An 18,496-nucleotide genomic window follows, 5' to 3' on the forward strand; every position below is an offset into this window, starting at 1 on the left:
TTACTTTGGCTTTGTTATGCCGAATCGATGATGCGTAACTGTAACGTGTCCATATACGACAACGAGAATTATCGATCGGACAGTTTATTTCTCTCTTTCGCACTTGACACCTCGCCAATTCCCACGGTATGCATACACGGCCAGGTACTCGCTATTGTTGCCCGCACTCTCTCCGACGTCCTATAATTCTGGACATAAATTATTCGCAGACTCCGAGTTCAGTGTCCATGGCAATGGCGAAGCCAATGTCGGCCGAGGTCATCCGTCGACGTCGTCGGTGTACTTATACCTGGCCTAAGACCTTTGGAAGTGTTCCAGCCGCTTAAGCTAAAGTTGAGTTGCAGTGATTTTCAAACGAAATGATTCAAATGCAATTATCTCCTCAGCGGGATTTTATTTTCAATTTTATAAGAATACGCGTCGATCTCGATTCGATAACCGGTTATTTCAACTTACGATGTACGAATATTTATGTAGATAAGCAATTTAATAGCACCAGTAATGATTTACATGATATTTACTGTCAAGAGGAAAGAGAAAATGTAAATTGTAGCCTTCGTTTTTAGACTACTATTTCTTTATATTGTACATATATCTTCTATTTTACTTATTCATATTCCACACTATGATTTGTCAATAAATTACCCATGATAAAGTATAAAAATTATGGAAACCGTTTAAATAATTTATACTAAGAACAATTTTGTACAAATTTTAGACATATGTCGAAAATAGTCGTATAAAATGTCGCGAGACAATTGATCGTAAAACTCATACAAGTGCAATAGCTAATGGTTGGTAACAAATTTTCTTGAAAATATTGTTTTATGGAAATAAAATAAATAAGAGTGTGCAAAACTGCCTTTTGATATATAACTTTGCTTTCCGAGGGCTCTCCATCGGAAGAAAGAAGTAGTCACGATTTGTACTTATATTCTTAGCTTTACATTGAGTGATCGATTATTCTTCCATGATATTATCGTATAAATTTCGACGCATACATATAAAACAAACAAGAAAATATTTCTCTTCGACAGTTGTTTGTTATGAAGTTTTAAAAACTCGGATTTTTATTACAAGGAATAAACATATAAAAACGACAAATTACAATCGCATCTTTTCATTATCTCACAGAACTTTGATGCAAATAAATAAAAATTGGACTTGATTTTTATTGTTAAAAAAAGGAAGGAGATTCGATTCTTTTTTAATTAATTAGCAACTCTCGACGAATTTTATGATACATTAAATCATAATATTTGTTTGATTGCACGAAACTGTTATTTCATAGATTCATTGGCAATGTCTAGAAAAGAAAAAGATATGACAGATTCGATCAGAGAATCCGCATGGATAAAATAAAAAAAGACTACGGGTATAGCATAGTCGGAATATAAATTCATCGCAGTTCTTAGCGATTGGACAAGACGACGTATCCCGTCAAGGTATGGTTCCCTTGAGATCTCTATGGTGGTCATTTTTCGTGACATGCGGATTATAATGTAGTACAGCTACGGAATATTTTATCTATTTCATGCTGATAGAATTGTCGCTCGCGGGAGGAATATCTATGAAAAATTTTTCGTACTCTCTCGAACCTCTTCCGTCCTTTGTTTTCTTTCTTTCTTTGCCGATGATAAAGATAACTTCTTGGATGTTTGATAAGCCCGAGCGTAATGGAGACATCATTTTCAATATATAAATAAATGACAGTCATTTTAAATCAATATTTAAATTATCCATATTTGTCATTATATCTCGATTATGCGTTAGAAATATTTTATCGCGAGATAATTTCTAGATTAAATTGTTTTATGTCAGCATGAGAGAAAGATACTTGCGTAAGAAATCAGACATAATCTCTCGCCGATGATTGATGTTTTCGCTTCAACAATCTTTGTAAGATACAAATTTAATATTTATATGAATTATTCATCAAACATAAAAAGAGAGATAATATCAACCAATTAGCATAATATTGTATATCACTTCTGGCGATACTTACATCGCGCGTCACCAACATTAATAATAAATATGATTAATGACTTTTCTTGCGCATTACGGTCTTTCCTATTTCTTCGACAAAAATTTATTTCTTAAATAAAATATATTTTTTTAAAATCATTGTAGAACTCCTTGAGTATATCTTAAATATACTATAAGAGATATTGGGAATTCACGGGTACATAAAAAAAAAGATCTACAATATAATCCTAATTATGTAAATTTATAACGTTCCTATATAATCTATCAATATCTTTGAAAATCTAATTAAAGTCAAATTTTGCATATCGTAATATTGATTTCCATTTTACAATATGAAACAAAGGTTTCCAAATTGATTGATTCTTAATAGACAGATTCAACTTTATGTCCGATCACTTAATAGAGACTCGCTTTCTTAGCCTCTTTTAAATAAGTTACCCGATTCCATGACTGACGGACATTGACGTAATAATATCTCGAAGAGAAGCGATGGAAATGTCGTCGAACGGTTACCACCCTTCATTCAGGGCGCGTTCGTTTTGACATATCTACCATACCTCGTTATTTTTAATGAGGCACGTTTACGGAATAAAGTCGGTTTCAAAGAATCTGTTCACCCTCCTGCGAGACAGTGGGCTGACATCGTCCTTCTTTATTTTCTCGTTGAAACACGCGTACGCGTAAACGTATACTTGTACCTACGCAATACGCGATATCGACGTTTCATATTGAATTAAGTTTATTTGAAACGGTTCATTCCGATTTATTAGCAGGAAAAGACAACTCGATGAAAATCAAAGAACATTTTACAACGCTCGGAATGTTTTGCCATTCTTCTCCTCTTTCGTTCTTTTGGCTCAATGAAGCATAATGAATATTTTCGTTTCCTAATTGAAAGACAGCGCAGTTTTTTTTTGTGTGCAAAAATATGCTTCTGGGCAACTAACGATCGCTGATAAATCCAATGCGATTTGGGCAAAAGATAACACATGTTTCATTCGATAAAAAGAAAAATGTTCTGTTCGTACAGAAAAATGCAAAATATTTTAAAAATCATCGCATTGCGTGTTCTGTAACTATGTATATATTAAAAAAATTTGGCAAACAAAATTTATACAGGGTGTCCCCAATTTAAACATCGAAACTTCGGGGGCATGTAGGGGATCGATAAACTAAGACAAAAAATCCTTCAAAGATTTGCTTCGTTTTGTAGAAAATCGCAGAAAATGAAAGAAATAATTTTCACCAAAAAACTTAAAACCATACTAATACTATTAGGTTGATCAAAAAGTAGCATGAAATAAGAATTGTAGAATGCGTGGAATTAACAAAGGGAGTGAGATAAAATCCTCCTAAGAAAATTAGATTAGAGACAAAATTTCACGTTGTCGAGTATTTATTTACAATCCTCTTTATTTTATCTCAGGAGTATTTTAATTCACTCTCTTTTCTTAATTTCATGCTTTTATTTCATGATACTTTTCGATAAACTTAATAATTTTAGCCTTGTTTTAGGTTTTTTTGGTGAAAATTTTTTGTTTTATTTTCTTCAAAACAAAGCAAAATCTCTAAAAGACTTTTTGTCTTAGTTTATCGGTCTTCTACACGCTTCCAAAGTTTTGACGTTTAAATTGGGGACACCCCGTATATTATTTTAAATAGTGCCTTTTGCTTTCACGTAAATGTAATTTTTCTGCATATTATTCTCTCAAAAATAATGCGCGTTCGATATTTCGATTGTCACAAACTCGACGGTGTATTTTTTTTTCCGACCGGCGTGATAAATTATAACATGTGCCGGCTATCCTCGTTGTGATTTACGATGATAGAAAAATCAAATCGATCAGTCGTTTTTGTAATTTCTCGCGGCATGACGGTCCGGCGCGCGATCGGCCGATCGGCGCACCGGGAAATATTGGGGTTTAGTCGTTTCTCCCATTATATGTATATACGCGATGGCCATGCTTCATTCCCGGTTCGATTCCCCCGCGGGATAACATATCGCGAGAAATTGCGCGTCGTGATTTAAATTCGCGCGCGGCAAGTTTCGGCAAAACATTTACGCCGCTCGACCGATCGAAACCGCTCGTCGAAAATTGAAAAGGGTAATAAAGAGATTCCTGAAAAACTGTTGAGCGTTTATCGAAAATCCTTGTGCAGAAACGATCGCGAATTCGAACACGCGAACCCGTATTTCGCCTATTTCTATCCCTGAAGGATTGCTCGGCATTGTTGGCGCGGAAATTCTTTTTCTGCGAAAGTTTAAAAATGATTGGCACTCGAACACTGCGCTCCGCGAGCTCGCATGCCACGGATACTTTCGCAGTCGCAAATTTCTATCGAGTTAGACGATCCTTTAGATTATTCTCTTCGACCTCTATTCGCGACTGTTCTCTCTGAGGAGCACGCGACCGTTAAAACCGTGTAAATCTCGCTTTATACGGCAGAGTGTATATTAAGAATTAATATATATTGCTGAATTGTCTTGTTGTGCCTATATTTGTACAAGATTCCTATCTCTATAGTAGTAATCGTTAAGATTTGAGATTTCCTTAATTAGATAAGGGAGAGGGGAAGATTATAATGCATAAAATGTCGAAGCGGAGTATATCCGATTGTGAGTTATAAGCCTTTGAAAATGGAAGGTTTTTAGAAAATTATGTATATAAGCTTCTCAAGATGAAATAAAGACAAAAATTATACTTTTGATTTAATTTTAAATGGATTTTACTTTGACAGAATTTTAATTGGAAAGAGGATAGTTGTTCACCTTAAAGATATTCAATGCCGAAAATTAAAAAGCTGTAACAAACGATGACCTCCATCGGTATTTTTACTAACAATATCGGCATTCAATTAATTAAAAGAGATAATTTTATTAATTTCTGCGATAATTTTATTCTTTAAACAAAGCACTCTATAATTTTTTTTTTTATTCAGACGCAAAATTATTTTTATTGTAGAAAGAGAAGAACTATTGATGGTATAAAATCTATTAATGTGTGATTGAAATTGAAATTTTGATTTCTCTTTTTCTTGTTTAATGCACTTGTTGACAAATTTTGTCTTTGTATCCACGAGATATCTCGTCATTGATGCGATTCTCATATATCGGATATGAAATATAATAGTCTCCTATTTCTCCATTATATTCGAGAGGGAACATCACAGTTTTATGATCGATATTACAGCGTCATATACGTCGTCATCGTAACATGGAAGAGAATAACGCGCAAGCGTAGTATATCGAAGATTTTATGATACTTCGATTAATTCACACGTGCATATTACGTTGACATATTCTGTAGATATTTCCACAAGAAATTATTTGTACTTCATTAGATCATTTACTTAGCCTAAACAATGTAAAATAATATTTGTGTTTATTTTCAAAAAATTTAATTTTATATAAATTTATTTATATAAATATAATTTTATATATATTTTATTTATTGTATATAAATCTAATTTTTATTTAATTTCCATCATTGAAATTTTATTTTTATGAAAACTCGCTGCCATTACGTAATCGATTGTACAATATATTGTATTTCTCGTGCAGAATCAATTTCAGAAACGCGGATATTTCTATTGTAGTAATAACGACAACTATTTCGAGATCTTTGCGGTTTACTATTTTATGCTCTCCTTAAAATACGAAGATTATATCGTACGAGAAGACAATGTGGGTGCCCGTTCGCCTCGTATCGCGCCAAGATCTTGTCTTATTTAAGAAGGAGTTTAATGCAAAGATAAAAATTTTTAAAATATAACGTAAAACAATAGATTCTCTTGGATATTCTTAAAATATTTAAATATTTGATATTCAAAAATATCGAAACATCTTTGATTTTTCTTTTTCTCTAATCAAATTTCTATCAATATATTTGTGTTTTAAATGATCAAAGATAAAGAATTTTTCGTAGATCAAATTTTTACAAGAAAATCAAAAAAATCATCCATTTCGAGATTTTCTAAGAGAAATTATTTTTATTCGATGTTTCTCTCAATTCGCTTCTTTACATAATATATTAAGATATTTCATGTTGAAGATACTGGATAATTCTAATGTTACATCTTGATAAAATCATTTCTGAGAAAAATTCAGCTCCAAATTTCTTACATATTTTGTCATTCGGATTAAAATTGCGAGCTTCGTAATACATTGTGAATAAAATATTTTTAAAATTATAATATATTCTCTCTCTCTATTCTTTAATTTCATAAAACATCTCACAAAACACTTAACTTGTTAAACTTAATTGATATAAACAATATTTAATTCTAGTTAAATCTCTTTAATTGTATTAAATTATTAATTAACGTTTTTTTTTTTTTATTACATTAATGTAAAGAAGATATTTTTTAAAAATATATTTATATTCGGAACTGATTTTTCTAAATAAGAGGTAACATGCATGGTTCGATATCTCCTCTTGTTGCAGATACGAAATGTATTAAAGTCGAGCCTGCGCATCTCGATGCAGCGACGACGAGAGCACGTGAAGTTCCGGCTGTCGGTGAAGTCTCCTTCGCCTCTGACCCTAGCTTCCGGCCTTTTCTTCGGACCGGCACGGCGCCGCTTGTCGTTTCGCAACGGCTTTTAATAACCGGGCGTTCTTGTTAAGGTTTACGGCGCAGTTACATAAATTGAGCCGTTAAAAAATAATAGGGTGCGAGTGGGTTCTCGCGCGCTCTTGCGAGCCGCTCTTCGTAACGTGACGAGTGTTAAGCGAGAGGTGTGTATGTACGTTACGGCCGCGAGCTGGTTAATTACGTTCAGTCCATGATCTCGCGTCTCATAAAACGCGAGATTACAATCCGAGATAATTACGTGATACGAGGCAACGCTGCGTTGCATTCTGAAATCGATCTTCTATGGCGGCTATGAATGACATCGAGTGTTTACCGCTGACGCAAAAAAAAAAAAAAAAAAAAAAAGATAATTTTCAAAATAATGCAATAAATATAAAAAGAATATTTTCATTTGTTGATTAAAAATCACATCATATTGTATTGTACAATATTATTATTATATTTGTGTTTAATCTACTTTGTTTCTAATCAGAGATACGTTATATCAGCTTATAACGTTTATTCTTTTTTAAATAGCCTGTTAAATCTGTTCTTCTCTAAAGTTATAGATAACTCGATTTTTTCTTGCCAGCACAAGATAAATGTCACCTGTAACTCTCTTCGTGATAAAATAAATTATATATTTTCTCCGTAGAATGTATAGATTATTAAATAGTCATTGCATAATTTCAGAGAATGTCTGTATACATTTCATGGTATAATTATTTGAAGCTATGCGGTAAATACTTGAAAAGATTATAAAAATTATTTTACATTATATAAAAGATATCGGTTCATTTATTCGATATTTTCTTATAGCATTTAATTAGCATGATAATTAGCTCTGATCTATATAACACAACTAATTATGCAATATCTAAAGAAAAATATAATTTCATTCACGACTGTCGCGGCATTAGTAGTGCATCCGGAAGCCTCGTTAAAGCATGCTTTTATATTTCCTTAACTTTTATCGAGTTCTCTTCCAGACATCGTATTCGAGAGTACTGTTCCTGTAGGATAACGCTGCCGCTATTAGGCTATTAGCCGTGAAAACGCGTGCAACGGTGATAAATAATGTTGTGTTTGACGATAATTCGCTTAGAAAATGCTCGTCGCCTCGACGGATTTTCCAATAATTAACCAATGCTAGAAAATTCTGTTAATATCTTAAATCACAGAAAAAAATGATAAAAAAGCTGAAGCTGCAAAATACGATTAATTAAAAGTAAGACAGAATGAAATAAGAGTTTAAATGAATAAAAGCTTACTGCTATTTATAAGCAATATTTCCATCTTTTTTTAGATAAAATATATAAACTTATATAATTCTATTATATATAAGCTTATATAAACACCAAATTTACAGTATAGTTTTATACAAAAAGTTTCAGTCTTGGATTAAATTTATCTGTATTTATTTAATTGATCTACCTTAAAAATATGTGTGCATTTATTATTTTGTTCTTTTGTATACCTTTTTTGGGGGGAGGGGGAGGGGGAAAGATATAAATTTTAAGATTTATATTTTCTCTTCTTCTTTTTGGAAAAAGATACAATATATTGTAAAATCTTGCTCGCTACGATAATTATTTGACCGTAAATGTAAGAATGTTTCTCGAAAAATAGATCCTAAAACGAATAATAATATTAAGAATCGTTGGAAAATTTTCGTGTGTAAAATTAAGATAATTCTATATAAATAATAATATAAGACAATAATTTCTTAACCAAGCAAGAATTTGTCTATAATGTTATATCAATTGTATCCATAAGAAAATTTAAGATATAAATACGGTACGTTACTTTAAATAGTTAACACAATCTACGTGCTACGAGATTTTCTATAAGGTCTGATTCCCACGTGTCCTACGCTCTCAATATAAAATTGCTCGCAATAAGCCGTCGCTCGTGCTCCGAATATCGAGATTTAGTTGCGCGACTATACTCGTGAAAGTGTGATGGAATATAGATATGTATATTCGTACATATGCACGTTTCGTGTACCGGTGACATGTAACTTGCGGCAAGAATACACGAGCGTATTATCACTTGAAATCAATGGACATAGTTCGTTTATTGGTATTTTAGAATTAATGTTAAATCTGACGAATATCCTCGTAGATCATTTTTTTTTGTATCTTACACATTTAATGTAAAGTAAAATGAATTTTATTTTCAAAAAATCACTTTTTCTATTTCCATAAAATATACGGAGATATCCTTTATATATATATATAGGCATTAGGTCAATGATATTCGTAACTCGAGGCAAAAATTGTTCTCTGTATTACACCGTTCTTTTTTAAAAATAGTTTGAGCCCCAGTGGTTTCGATTATCTCTGCGATTTTGATAGATTTAAATCGACCACACCATCCCATGCGGTTGCATTCATCCGATTGTGTATTTACAATTCGGCGACCAAAGAGAAAATAAGACCAGGAGTTTCATCAACTCAATATGAAAGAGTCCATTTCGCGCGCGCAGAAAATTGATGATATCAGTGTCTGTCAGAATTTGTTTGAAATGCGAGCTCGAGAGGAGAGAACATGTTAAGCGGGACAGCAAACACAGCTGATTACCAAAACGATTAATGGAACTATGCTAGTGGATTATCTCGAGATTTTTCCCCTCTTTTACATAAAAAATTAAAAAATTTCCATTGCTCGAATATATTTCAATCGTAATATTTAAGCAGCGTATATGTATATTTTTGTTGAATTTAAAAATATGTAAAACTTATTCTCTTTTTCCCGCGTAACGCAAATTTTGCTGCATAAATAATGAAGTCTGAGTTTTATAAGAGAAACAAAATATTATATACAATATAAAATGCAGAAAATAATCTTTTTTTCTTCGCTTTAAAATTATACAACAAAAAATATATCATTCATCGATACGTACATTTTATTGCACGCTATATGGATAGAATTAGAACTGTCCCAATACAATAGAAACAAGTTAATTTTATCAGACATTTATTTACGCGGTATCATGTTTCTTTAACAAGCGATATATAATTTTCGTCGTATATTTTTACATGCAAAATCACAAATTTAATATGTCATTTTCTTCTTCTCCATTCATCGAATTTTTTGCCAACGACATACTACTGTTGATCGTAAACGCGCGATGATGCTGTACTCGATAATACTTAGACTACCGGCGACGACAAGTGGCCACTTTATCAAGGGGCCTTTTTAATTTTATATTCCCGCGTTCCGATATGTTCATTCCATCAAGCATTTCTGATGCCAGATCCATTCATGCACGAGTTACGAGAGAGAATTAACACAGTGGTTGACAATCAATTATTTTTAAATAAAAGCGCGAAAACGACGAAATTTATACCGGAAATACTAACAACCGCGTAAAATTTATCAAACATTTAAAATCGTTAATTGAGAGATTGCATATACATTGTAAAATATAATATTTTAAAATTTTATATATTCTGATAAAATATATTATAATAAATAAAATATACATTCTGATAAAATAAATTCTCTCTACTCAAGTATTATTAAGCGATCAATTTTTACTTAACATAATAGCACAAAAATCTGTTTTTACATAGATTAGATCTGAACTAGATAAAAAGTAATAGAACAAAAAATTAATTTTAATATTAAGTAAATATTCTTTTCTTGAAAAATCAAAAGAATCCACGAATTATAAAAGGCATTAAATATTTCTATCGAAACCCTAAGATTTTTAATCGAATAATTCAAACACTATATTTGCGGGAATGCAAACTCGTCGATTTGTAATGTGATAAAAGATTATGTATACATCTGTTTTTCGCATTCGAAAAAATAGCAGACAGGCGAAGACATTAATAAGAGCGGATGAGGTATCTTCGTAAAGGGTATATATTGTACTATATCTCCATGTGTCTTTCCTCAAACGTAGCGAGGGGGAACACCCTCCCTTGCTCGTCGCGCGAATAGCAATCTAGATGGCGTGTTGGGAGCTAGTAATTCACTGTCCCGAGGGCAGAGTCAAGAATTTCACCTAGCGCGCCGCTGCTGAATTCCCCTTTGACGCCAGCCTTTGGCCCGGGGCCGTTTAGCTCATTTACCGCTCGACTTGCGCGCGAAAATCTTTTGACGTATCCTTGCCGATGCCTCACGGCACTTTTGCTCTTGCCCAGCGTTTATCGACTCTTCCGGTGCGTCGAAACGTGTCTAAAGCTCGCGTCGCTATCAGATTTCGTTTTTACATATATACTCGGTACATAATCCTTAAAAACGGAAAGAGATAGATCCAAAGTTATATTGACAATTTTCTATTATATAATCAGGATGACAAGCTCTCACAGGTTGTAATAGGGTCCCAGAATTGCCAAAAGGTAAACACGTACCTGTAGCGTTATTTTTTGCAAAATTAGTTTTTCTTTAACAAAATTACTTTAATTCTTGATAGCTTAGCCGTAAATTCAAGTTATATCGAACAATCCATTTACACTGAATTCATTCTCGAAATAGAGATAAAAAATGTTTCATTATTTTCTTACGTTTTTAATATTTAATTCGCGCGAAAAGTACAGCATTGCCGACGACTTACAATTCTTAAAATGTTAATGCCTTCACATTGTCACAGACGAAAATTGAGTTTACGTTTCATAATATTATATATCCATTTTCTACGAAATGTCAGAATGGAAAAACATCGTTATACAGTATTAAAACTTTTATATGCCGTGCTATCGATAAAGTCTGCGCAAAGTGAAATTTTAATCAAATATTTTGGAAGCGCTTGAAAGCACGGTTCTCTGCAATTTTTGCGTAAAAAGTCTATCGATATGTATAGAATAGAGTTGCTGTTTTTCGTAGTATTAACATCACTAAATATATAATAATATCATTGCGCGTTGTCAAATAAGTCGCTATCACCTTATGGAAATCAGCTATTGATATACGCTAATGTATCCCTTTGAAATGTATTCATTACTACAAAGTGCGATGAGTGCGAGTACTTTTCATAATATTAATATAAAAACGCAGATATTAATATTATAAATTGAAAAAAAATCACAAAAAAATATTTCTCAACATTTTCTGCAAATGATAATTATATATCTAACGTGTGTGATATTGTATATTATTATAAAATATATTTAACATGTGCGAAATAGGTTTTATTTAATAAAATATGTATTAAAAGTAAAAAATTATTCTTTGGCGCGAAGGTTTATATACAATATTTTTACTTTTATATATATTTTATTAAATAAAACCTATTTCGCACATATTAAATATATTTTATAATAATATATCACACACCTTAGATATGATTATCATTTGCAGAAAATATTGAGAAATATTTTCTATGATTTCTTTTCAATTTACCATATAATATTAATATCTTTATAAATATAATCTTGAATATAATCCCGATCTCTGCATATGTATGTATATATTAAAATGAAACATGAAAATTAAATAAAATAAAAGTTAAATAAAAAATAAGATCTGTATTTTTTTACATTTCTGAACTTTAATTTTTGAAAATCTGTCATATCGGATTGTTAAATTATTAAATTAGATATTATTCCTTCCATATTCTTATCGAGATAAGACAATTCCAAACTGGCCAAAAACTTCATGCGTAAAAGGTATCTCTGCTGTTTAGAATATTGCTATATATAATGTGACCTCGTATATTATAATTCTCGCATAGGAAACAGAACGTTAAGCTTGAAACTCATTTAGCTAAGCATATATAAGTGTAGCGTCTCTTCAGGGAGAAATTCATCGTTGGTATACATGTGTATGGATACTTATTTTTACAGAAATATCTTATCGTAGCCATATTAATCTTATTATTGTTGATTTTCGTTTTTTCTCGAGGTCTGCGCATTATCGCGCGATTATATCGAATGCACGTAAGCTGTTTATTTCCACTCGGCTACCACGTGTTGCTGCAAACCGAAATAGTCAACCAACCGGGGGAGTCATTTTCATGAGACGTGAGGGCAAAAGAAATTATATTCATTTCGTACACACTACGGAACATACTAAGTTTTATAACGTTTTACTCTGGATTCAATTGCTGCGACATGAAAATCGTAGGAATATCAACGATATCGGCAAATTGATATTTTTATATGAAACTTAAGATATTTTGAATATCATTGTTTTTGTGAAATCTATTATAATAATCGATAGCTATTATAAAAAAATTATTAATCATTTAATATTAATTAGCGCTATCGGTCAGTGTTATAGGCAACGCGTTGTAAATTATTACTTGATAAAATAAAAAATTCGACATAGTTAGCAAATGAATATAAATATGTGTTCACAAATATCTAATAAAAAAGTAGATTTTAAATCGTGTTTAATTGTTCGTAGCAAAATGTCTTAGAGATCATAATTCGATTTAAAATATGTATAAATTAGAAGAAGTACCGCTGGTTCTGCTGCGATTTTAATTGTCAGTTAAATACGCAAACCGGCGAGTGAGGTAATGAATGTACTCAGCTGTGCAGATCGCCGCATTTAACAATGCCCTGGCTTTTATCAAATTAATGCCCTACGCCCACACCGTTATTATAATTATTGCAGACATCGCGCACGCCGAGAAAGTGGCCAATGCGACGAGAAGTAATTTGGAAAATTTCAACGGAACTTTCTACCGTGTCCTTACTTTGCGCTTACCGTATAATTTCGCCGCCGCGCCGTCCCGACGATTCTGCAAGACGAAAGGATGCAGTAATTTTCTCGAATATCATAAACGGTCCGCCCAAAATTCTAACTATGGAGTACATTGTGAATTTCATAGAAGAGCTCGAGGGAGATTATTTACATTTCTCTTATATTACGCGAAATATATTTATTTATATTTATGAAAAAAAAGTTTTTTTCAATCATTTTTTACTTTCGAGGAAGTGAAGAAACTGATTTTTTTTCTTCTTGCGGCAGAGATTTCGCCTAATTAATCAAGTTAATTAGAATTAGTATTTTTTAAAGCACTTTTGATATTTTAAGGATACTATTGTGACAATAGTAATCTTTGTTTCCTATTGGCTCTCTTATCTCCTATCGTCTCTCCATTTTTTGACTACAAGTATTAACATTAGGAACAATGGAATGCAATCTGATATATTAATGTAATGCGAGGACATTTTACAGGGAAACCGCAGCCGCGGAAGGGATTCAATGTCAAGTATGAGTTTCGGCTCTCCTTTTGCCGAATCCGAGTCTTATTTGGGATACGCGATACCGAAACGCGGTTGCCTTCCTGTCAAAATCGTACGTCTCGTGTAACAAATGCGTAATGAAATTACGTGAAAATTACGATGTTAAATACATCGCAAATATGTTTAATTCGCCATTTCGTCCAAATTTTCGATCGAATTCTCAAATATGGTATGTCCGTCAGCCTTGATTATTGACGGATGGAGAACTTCGCAATTCCATCTCGATGAATCGCGTCGACGCGATTTGATTTCTTCTGACGCGAGAGCGAATTCACGTTCCGACATCCTGCTCCATCAATTCACTCTTTTTCAGCTACCCGTTATATCTCGCGAAAGAACCGTCGCGTAATCACGAGTCTCGATTCGGTTCGTTCGTAACTTCCTATCCTTGCCTAACGTAATTTCGAAGCTTTTAACTGTTTCCGGAGGCTGTTTCCCGTTTCTCCTTGACTGTTGAGCGTGTGGGTGCGATCTTTCATCGAAGCAGTTTCGAATCTTGTCGGCATCAATCCTTCAGATTGAAATTGACCTATAAAACTTTCAGCGTCTTATATCGAGGCTCCTGTAGCAGACATAAAAACTTGAAATTGATAAGCGATTTATCGTAATAGAATCGAAAAGATTCCTCTTTATTTTACACTTAAATGAGCATACGAATGTTTTTTTGAATGATCTCTTCAATCCATATGTGATTAGCGATTAGTCTTCGCGGGCATTATGATTTATAAATTTTTAAATTGTTTTTGACATAAAAAATAAAGATTTGACATTTTCATCTTATTCGTCAATATGTACGAAAATTCATTTCAGATTACAGATATAAATTATCTTTCAAGTATATTCTATAAAACTGATAATTTCTAAAATCTTCCATATTTTTCCGGCGCGAATAACGCAAACGTACAATACGCAATCCATCGGCAATCGCGCAGAGTCAGGATGAGCGAGTCGATCGATTCGCGATCCTTTTCGATTCGTTAGCTCTATAAATCGAAAGGGAAAGCAATATTTTCGCATCGGCCACGAGTCCTCCGTTCATCCGTCATTTATCGCGGCAAATAGAACGCGCATATATATAGAAACTTCGGAGGCTGAGAAGCGGCGCGAGAGAGGGCACACGCCCGAGATGGGTTTTCGAATCTCCGATCGACCGTGACCGTTTGTTTCGAGAATCCTTTCGCTGGCTCGACGCGACGCATCATCGGCGGCGCCGGGTGCTTCCCCGGCTCGTCGCAGTAGTGGCACTTCCTCCCCACCTTTCCTCGGCCAAGTGCATTCAACAGGTATCTACACAAACGATGAGTTTGTGCTACGCTGCCGCCCTACGCCTCTCTCACTTCTCGCTTCTCTTCGGCGATACTGTGCTATCTCGCGCACACACGGATCCCGCGCGTCTGCGTCAAGGACGTCCGCGTCGATAAGGTAGTCTTGCTCCCAACCTGAAGCTGAAGCGACCTGGCTGCTTCTCGCCAGTGCGCCGTCGACCGTCGAAGGTTGCTGGTCTTCGCTCCGATATCGCCTTCGGCTAGTCGTCACCGATCGCGGAAATCCGCCCGGATTTATCGCCTCGGATTTCGGTGTGACAGAGAAGAGTGCCAAGTGATCAGGATCATCCCGCTGAGGTGTTCCTTTGTGCAAGCGCAGCTGGCTGCTTTCTGTCTGAGGAGATCCCAATTCGGTAGTAGCCAGGGTGCTTTAAATTCCCGACACTAGCCACAGGAACCTCTCCTAGATGTTACCTTCCTATTTTTACGATATTGGGAAAATCCGTGTATCGGTTCAGCCGAGAATATCGTTTCAATCGATGATTCGTCTGTAACTGCTTTTCGTTTCTCCACTTTTATAAAGATTGCGAAGCGAGAAGTAGTTGTCAGAATCAAAGATTTTGTCAATTTTCCTCGTATTCGGATGCGGTCAAGGAATCAAACTGATCCAATATAGAGCTACCGAAATCGAGAAAGATCGTGAATCGATTGATCCTGGATGACTTTGTGCGATTGCTGATTCGTTTCTCGACGTATTAAAGGTCGTCCGTGTGCTCGAGCATTTTCGGAGTTTGCGATCAAGATGCGCAAAGCGGTTTTCAACGTGGCCTACAACGACGCGGTAATGTCTTTTATTGAATATTCTATTAAAGAATGACAGATGTGAACATAGAGCCGATTACTTGCTTTGACAGTTGTGATAAATCGTACTTTTTTATCATAGCATAATACACATCAGGGGATAACAATTTTTATATTGCTTTTATCATCATTTAATTAGCGATGTTACGATGGTATCTTAAAACTTGGCGATTTACAAATATTTTTATTTTCTTTTTAATATTTTAATCTTCATTAAGCAGAATTTTTGTCGCGAATATATTCACTGGAGTTTTATAAAGATTCTAATCACTTTCCGTCTGCATTGCAAATAAACGATTGAACATAAAATATTGACTGGTACTTATAAATAATAGATTATTCTTTATATATTGTATATACAAATAATCTATTATTTATAATTTGATATATTTATATTATTAATTGTTTTAATTCTATCAGTTTGTTGCAAATTTAAAAACTGACTCAAACTTTATCTAACGATTAAATATAATTAGCTATTTAGCTATTTATTATGATCGAGTTTCGTTATCTTCGTTGAAATCTCTGAAATTCTGAGATTCTTTTTGAAAAATGTAATAACTTTGATTAAATAAAGATTTTGCGTGGTGAGATTTTGTGGTAGAACCACAAAATTTTCATTAAAGACACGTGCATATACCGATATTCTGTTATATCAAAAATTGTGTTATGTTTCCAAAATCTAATCGTGCACAATGAAAAGGCGTAAGGTTATAGTTTACATCGCACGACAGGACATTCTTCTCATAACGGAACATCGCAATTTTGGTTTGAAGGTAGCCATCCCTGTAACGCGATTATAAACCGCAATGGCAACGAGAAAATATCTTGCGATTGTTACGAGTGTAAAATGTGTGTTTGTACAATATCTCTGCATCTCTGTTTAAAGAGAAACTCCTTCTTTATACATAATGATTTTTAATTATCTCAAGTTTTGCTACTCTGAATTATATTTGACAATGGGAAACTCAGCTCAACAGAGATAAGACTCTTAAACGAATATTTTATTAAAGCGATTATCGCAAAGTTCCTCTTGAAATGTTTTTAAAGCGTATTTGCGCCATTTTTCGAGCAAAAAATTAGTACTTATCTCTTAAATAAGGATCTCCCTTCCTTCGCGCAAAGACATTTTTCATTATCCCGAGCTTTGTTACCAAGTCGTATAACAATGCAAATTTAGGAACATTTAAGATTCTCGAATAAAATTTTTATAAGGATGATACAACACAATTTTATTTCTCTCTCTCAAATTTCTTTCTAGAATATTTTCAAGGCGCATTTATAAGTACTTGATGCACAAACTCTGTAATTGTGTGTTGAATAGAAATTTTCCTTTTCACACACACAAACACTTTTCATTTCAAGCTTCATTACCGAGTTATTTAATAATAAAAGTTCACGAGCAGATGAGATAGCTATTGAAATTAAATTGTTGTTAAGGCGATTTACTTAAAATCGTTTCCTAGAACGGAATGCTGTTTATCGCGGAAATATATCGATATATCTGTCTGCTAGATAGAGATTTGTTTTTTTTTCTTCCACGCAAAAAACACGTCTCGTCATTATCGAGTTGTTTAACGACAAAGATTTCAGGATATGGAGATGAGATTCTTAAATTAAATCTTCCTCGCAGCGATTTAGGCGACATTTATTCCTAGATTATTCTCGATGCGCGTTCGCATTTCGACGAGAGTAAGAGCATTTGCGAGTGTAGGTAGACGGAAATAGTCGGACACTACTGAATACAGCGATATTAGCATAACCGTTCTCCATCTCATTCGCTATGAGTAAATTTAACTTCGTAATATGCAAGAGTTATATACAAAGTACAGCGCGCATTCGCTCGTCGATAAACAGGTTAAGCGTAGGGGAGTCGCAACAAAATTTCGCTCGAGATCACGTTTCGCGAAATGTTTGCGCGAATTCAGCGTCGTCGTCGTCGTCGTCGTCGTCGCACGTGAATATCGCGTTTTAAAATTGTCGAGATATAAATAAATAAAGAGCCATATCGAGCCAAACCGAGAGATGAATCTACGCCGGTGTGCGAGAATTCATTTTAATTCGCGGTTTAAGCGCGCGGAGGTGAAGAGGGATATGTTATCTCTCGATTCAAATACGAAACACTATTGCTATTACATACAATTGTCACGGGAATCCTAGTGGACCGTAGCAATTTACAAAATTTCGTCGAGCTTTGTCAAATCAATTTCAATGTATATATCGAATTACGAGTGTAATAGAGCAACGAGAGAGTTGCAAAAGTGCATTAAATATGCAAAACGAATATCAGATTAATGGTTTTGATACGGTATCGAGAAGTAATCGCCAATTAAGTTAAATTCATTGAACCGGTGTTACACACATCGAATTACGGGGAGCGTTCGCTCTTGGCGAGTAAGCGTCATAATCTGCATCGTGATTCTGTTTTTTTTTTTTTTTTGCGAATCGATAATTATAAATCTGCATCCCGATCTTTGAATGCAAATGTGAATGCAAAATGTTTATGGAACATAAATTTGAAATTCGACGTTACATTATTTGCATTTATCTTTCTGCGTTCGTCCAAAAGCGAGAAGTCATAGCAAACATTATTTTACACGAGTA

The 18,496-nt window shown here is 33.8% G+C and overlaps 1 protein-coding gene across 6 annotated transcripts in view; it reads left to right on the top strand.

Annotated features, from left to right (window-relative positions):
• Nucleotides 1-18,496, top strand: part of LOC138936417 (venom dipeptidyl peptidase 4) — a 315,499-nt gene that overhangs the window by 10,781 nt on the left and 286,222 nt on the right. For 4 of the 6 annotated variants that reach the window (XM_070301834.1, XM_070301830.1, XM_070301831.1 and 1 more), the window contains exon 1: nt 15,174-15,872. The exons of 1 other annotated variant lie outside the window; for it this stretch is intronic. Coding sequence is in view for 1 of the 5 variants with exons in the window: in XM_070301830.1 (XP_070157931.1) it covers nt 15,834-15,872 (39 nt within the window). In the remaining 4 variants the exon portion in view is untranslated. Of the gene's footprint in view, nt 1-15,173; nt 15,873-18,496 lie in introns of those variants that run through there. One more of the 6 variants, XM_070301832.1, reaches the window with a different exon arrangement.

Source organism: Polyergus mexicanus, unplaced genomic scaffold, assembly GCF_030449975.1.
Source record: "Polyergus mexicanus isolate NDT 795.1 unplaced genomic scaffold, iyPolMexi1.0 SCAF_9, whole genome shotgun sequence".
Taxonomy (NCBI): Eukaryota; Metazoa; Arthropoda; class Insecta; order Hymenoptera; family Formicidae; genus Polyergus; species Polyergus mexicanus.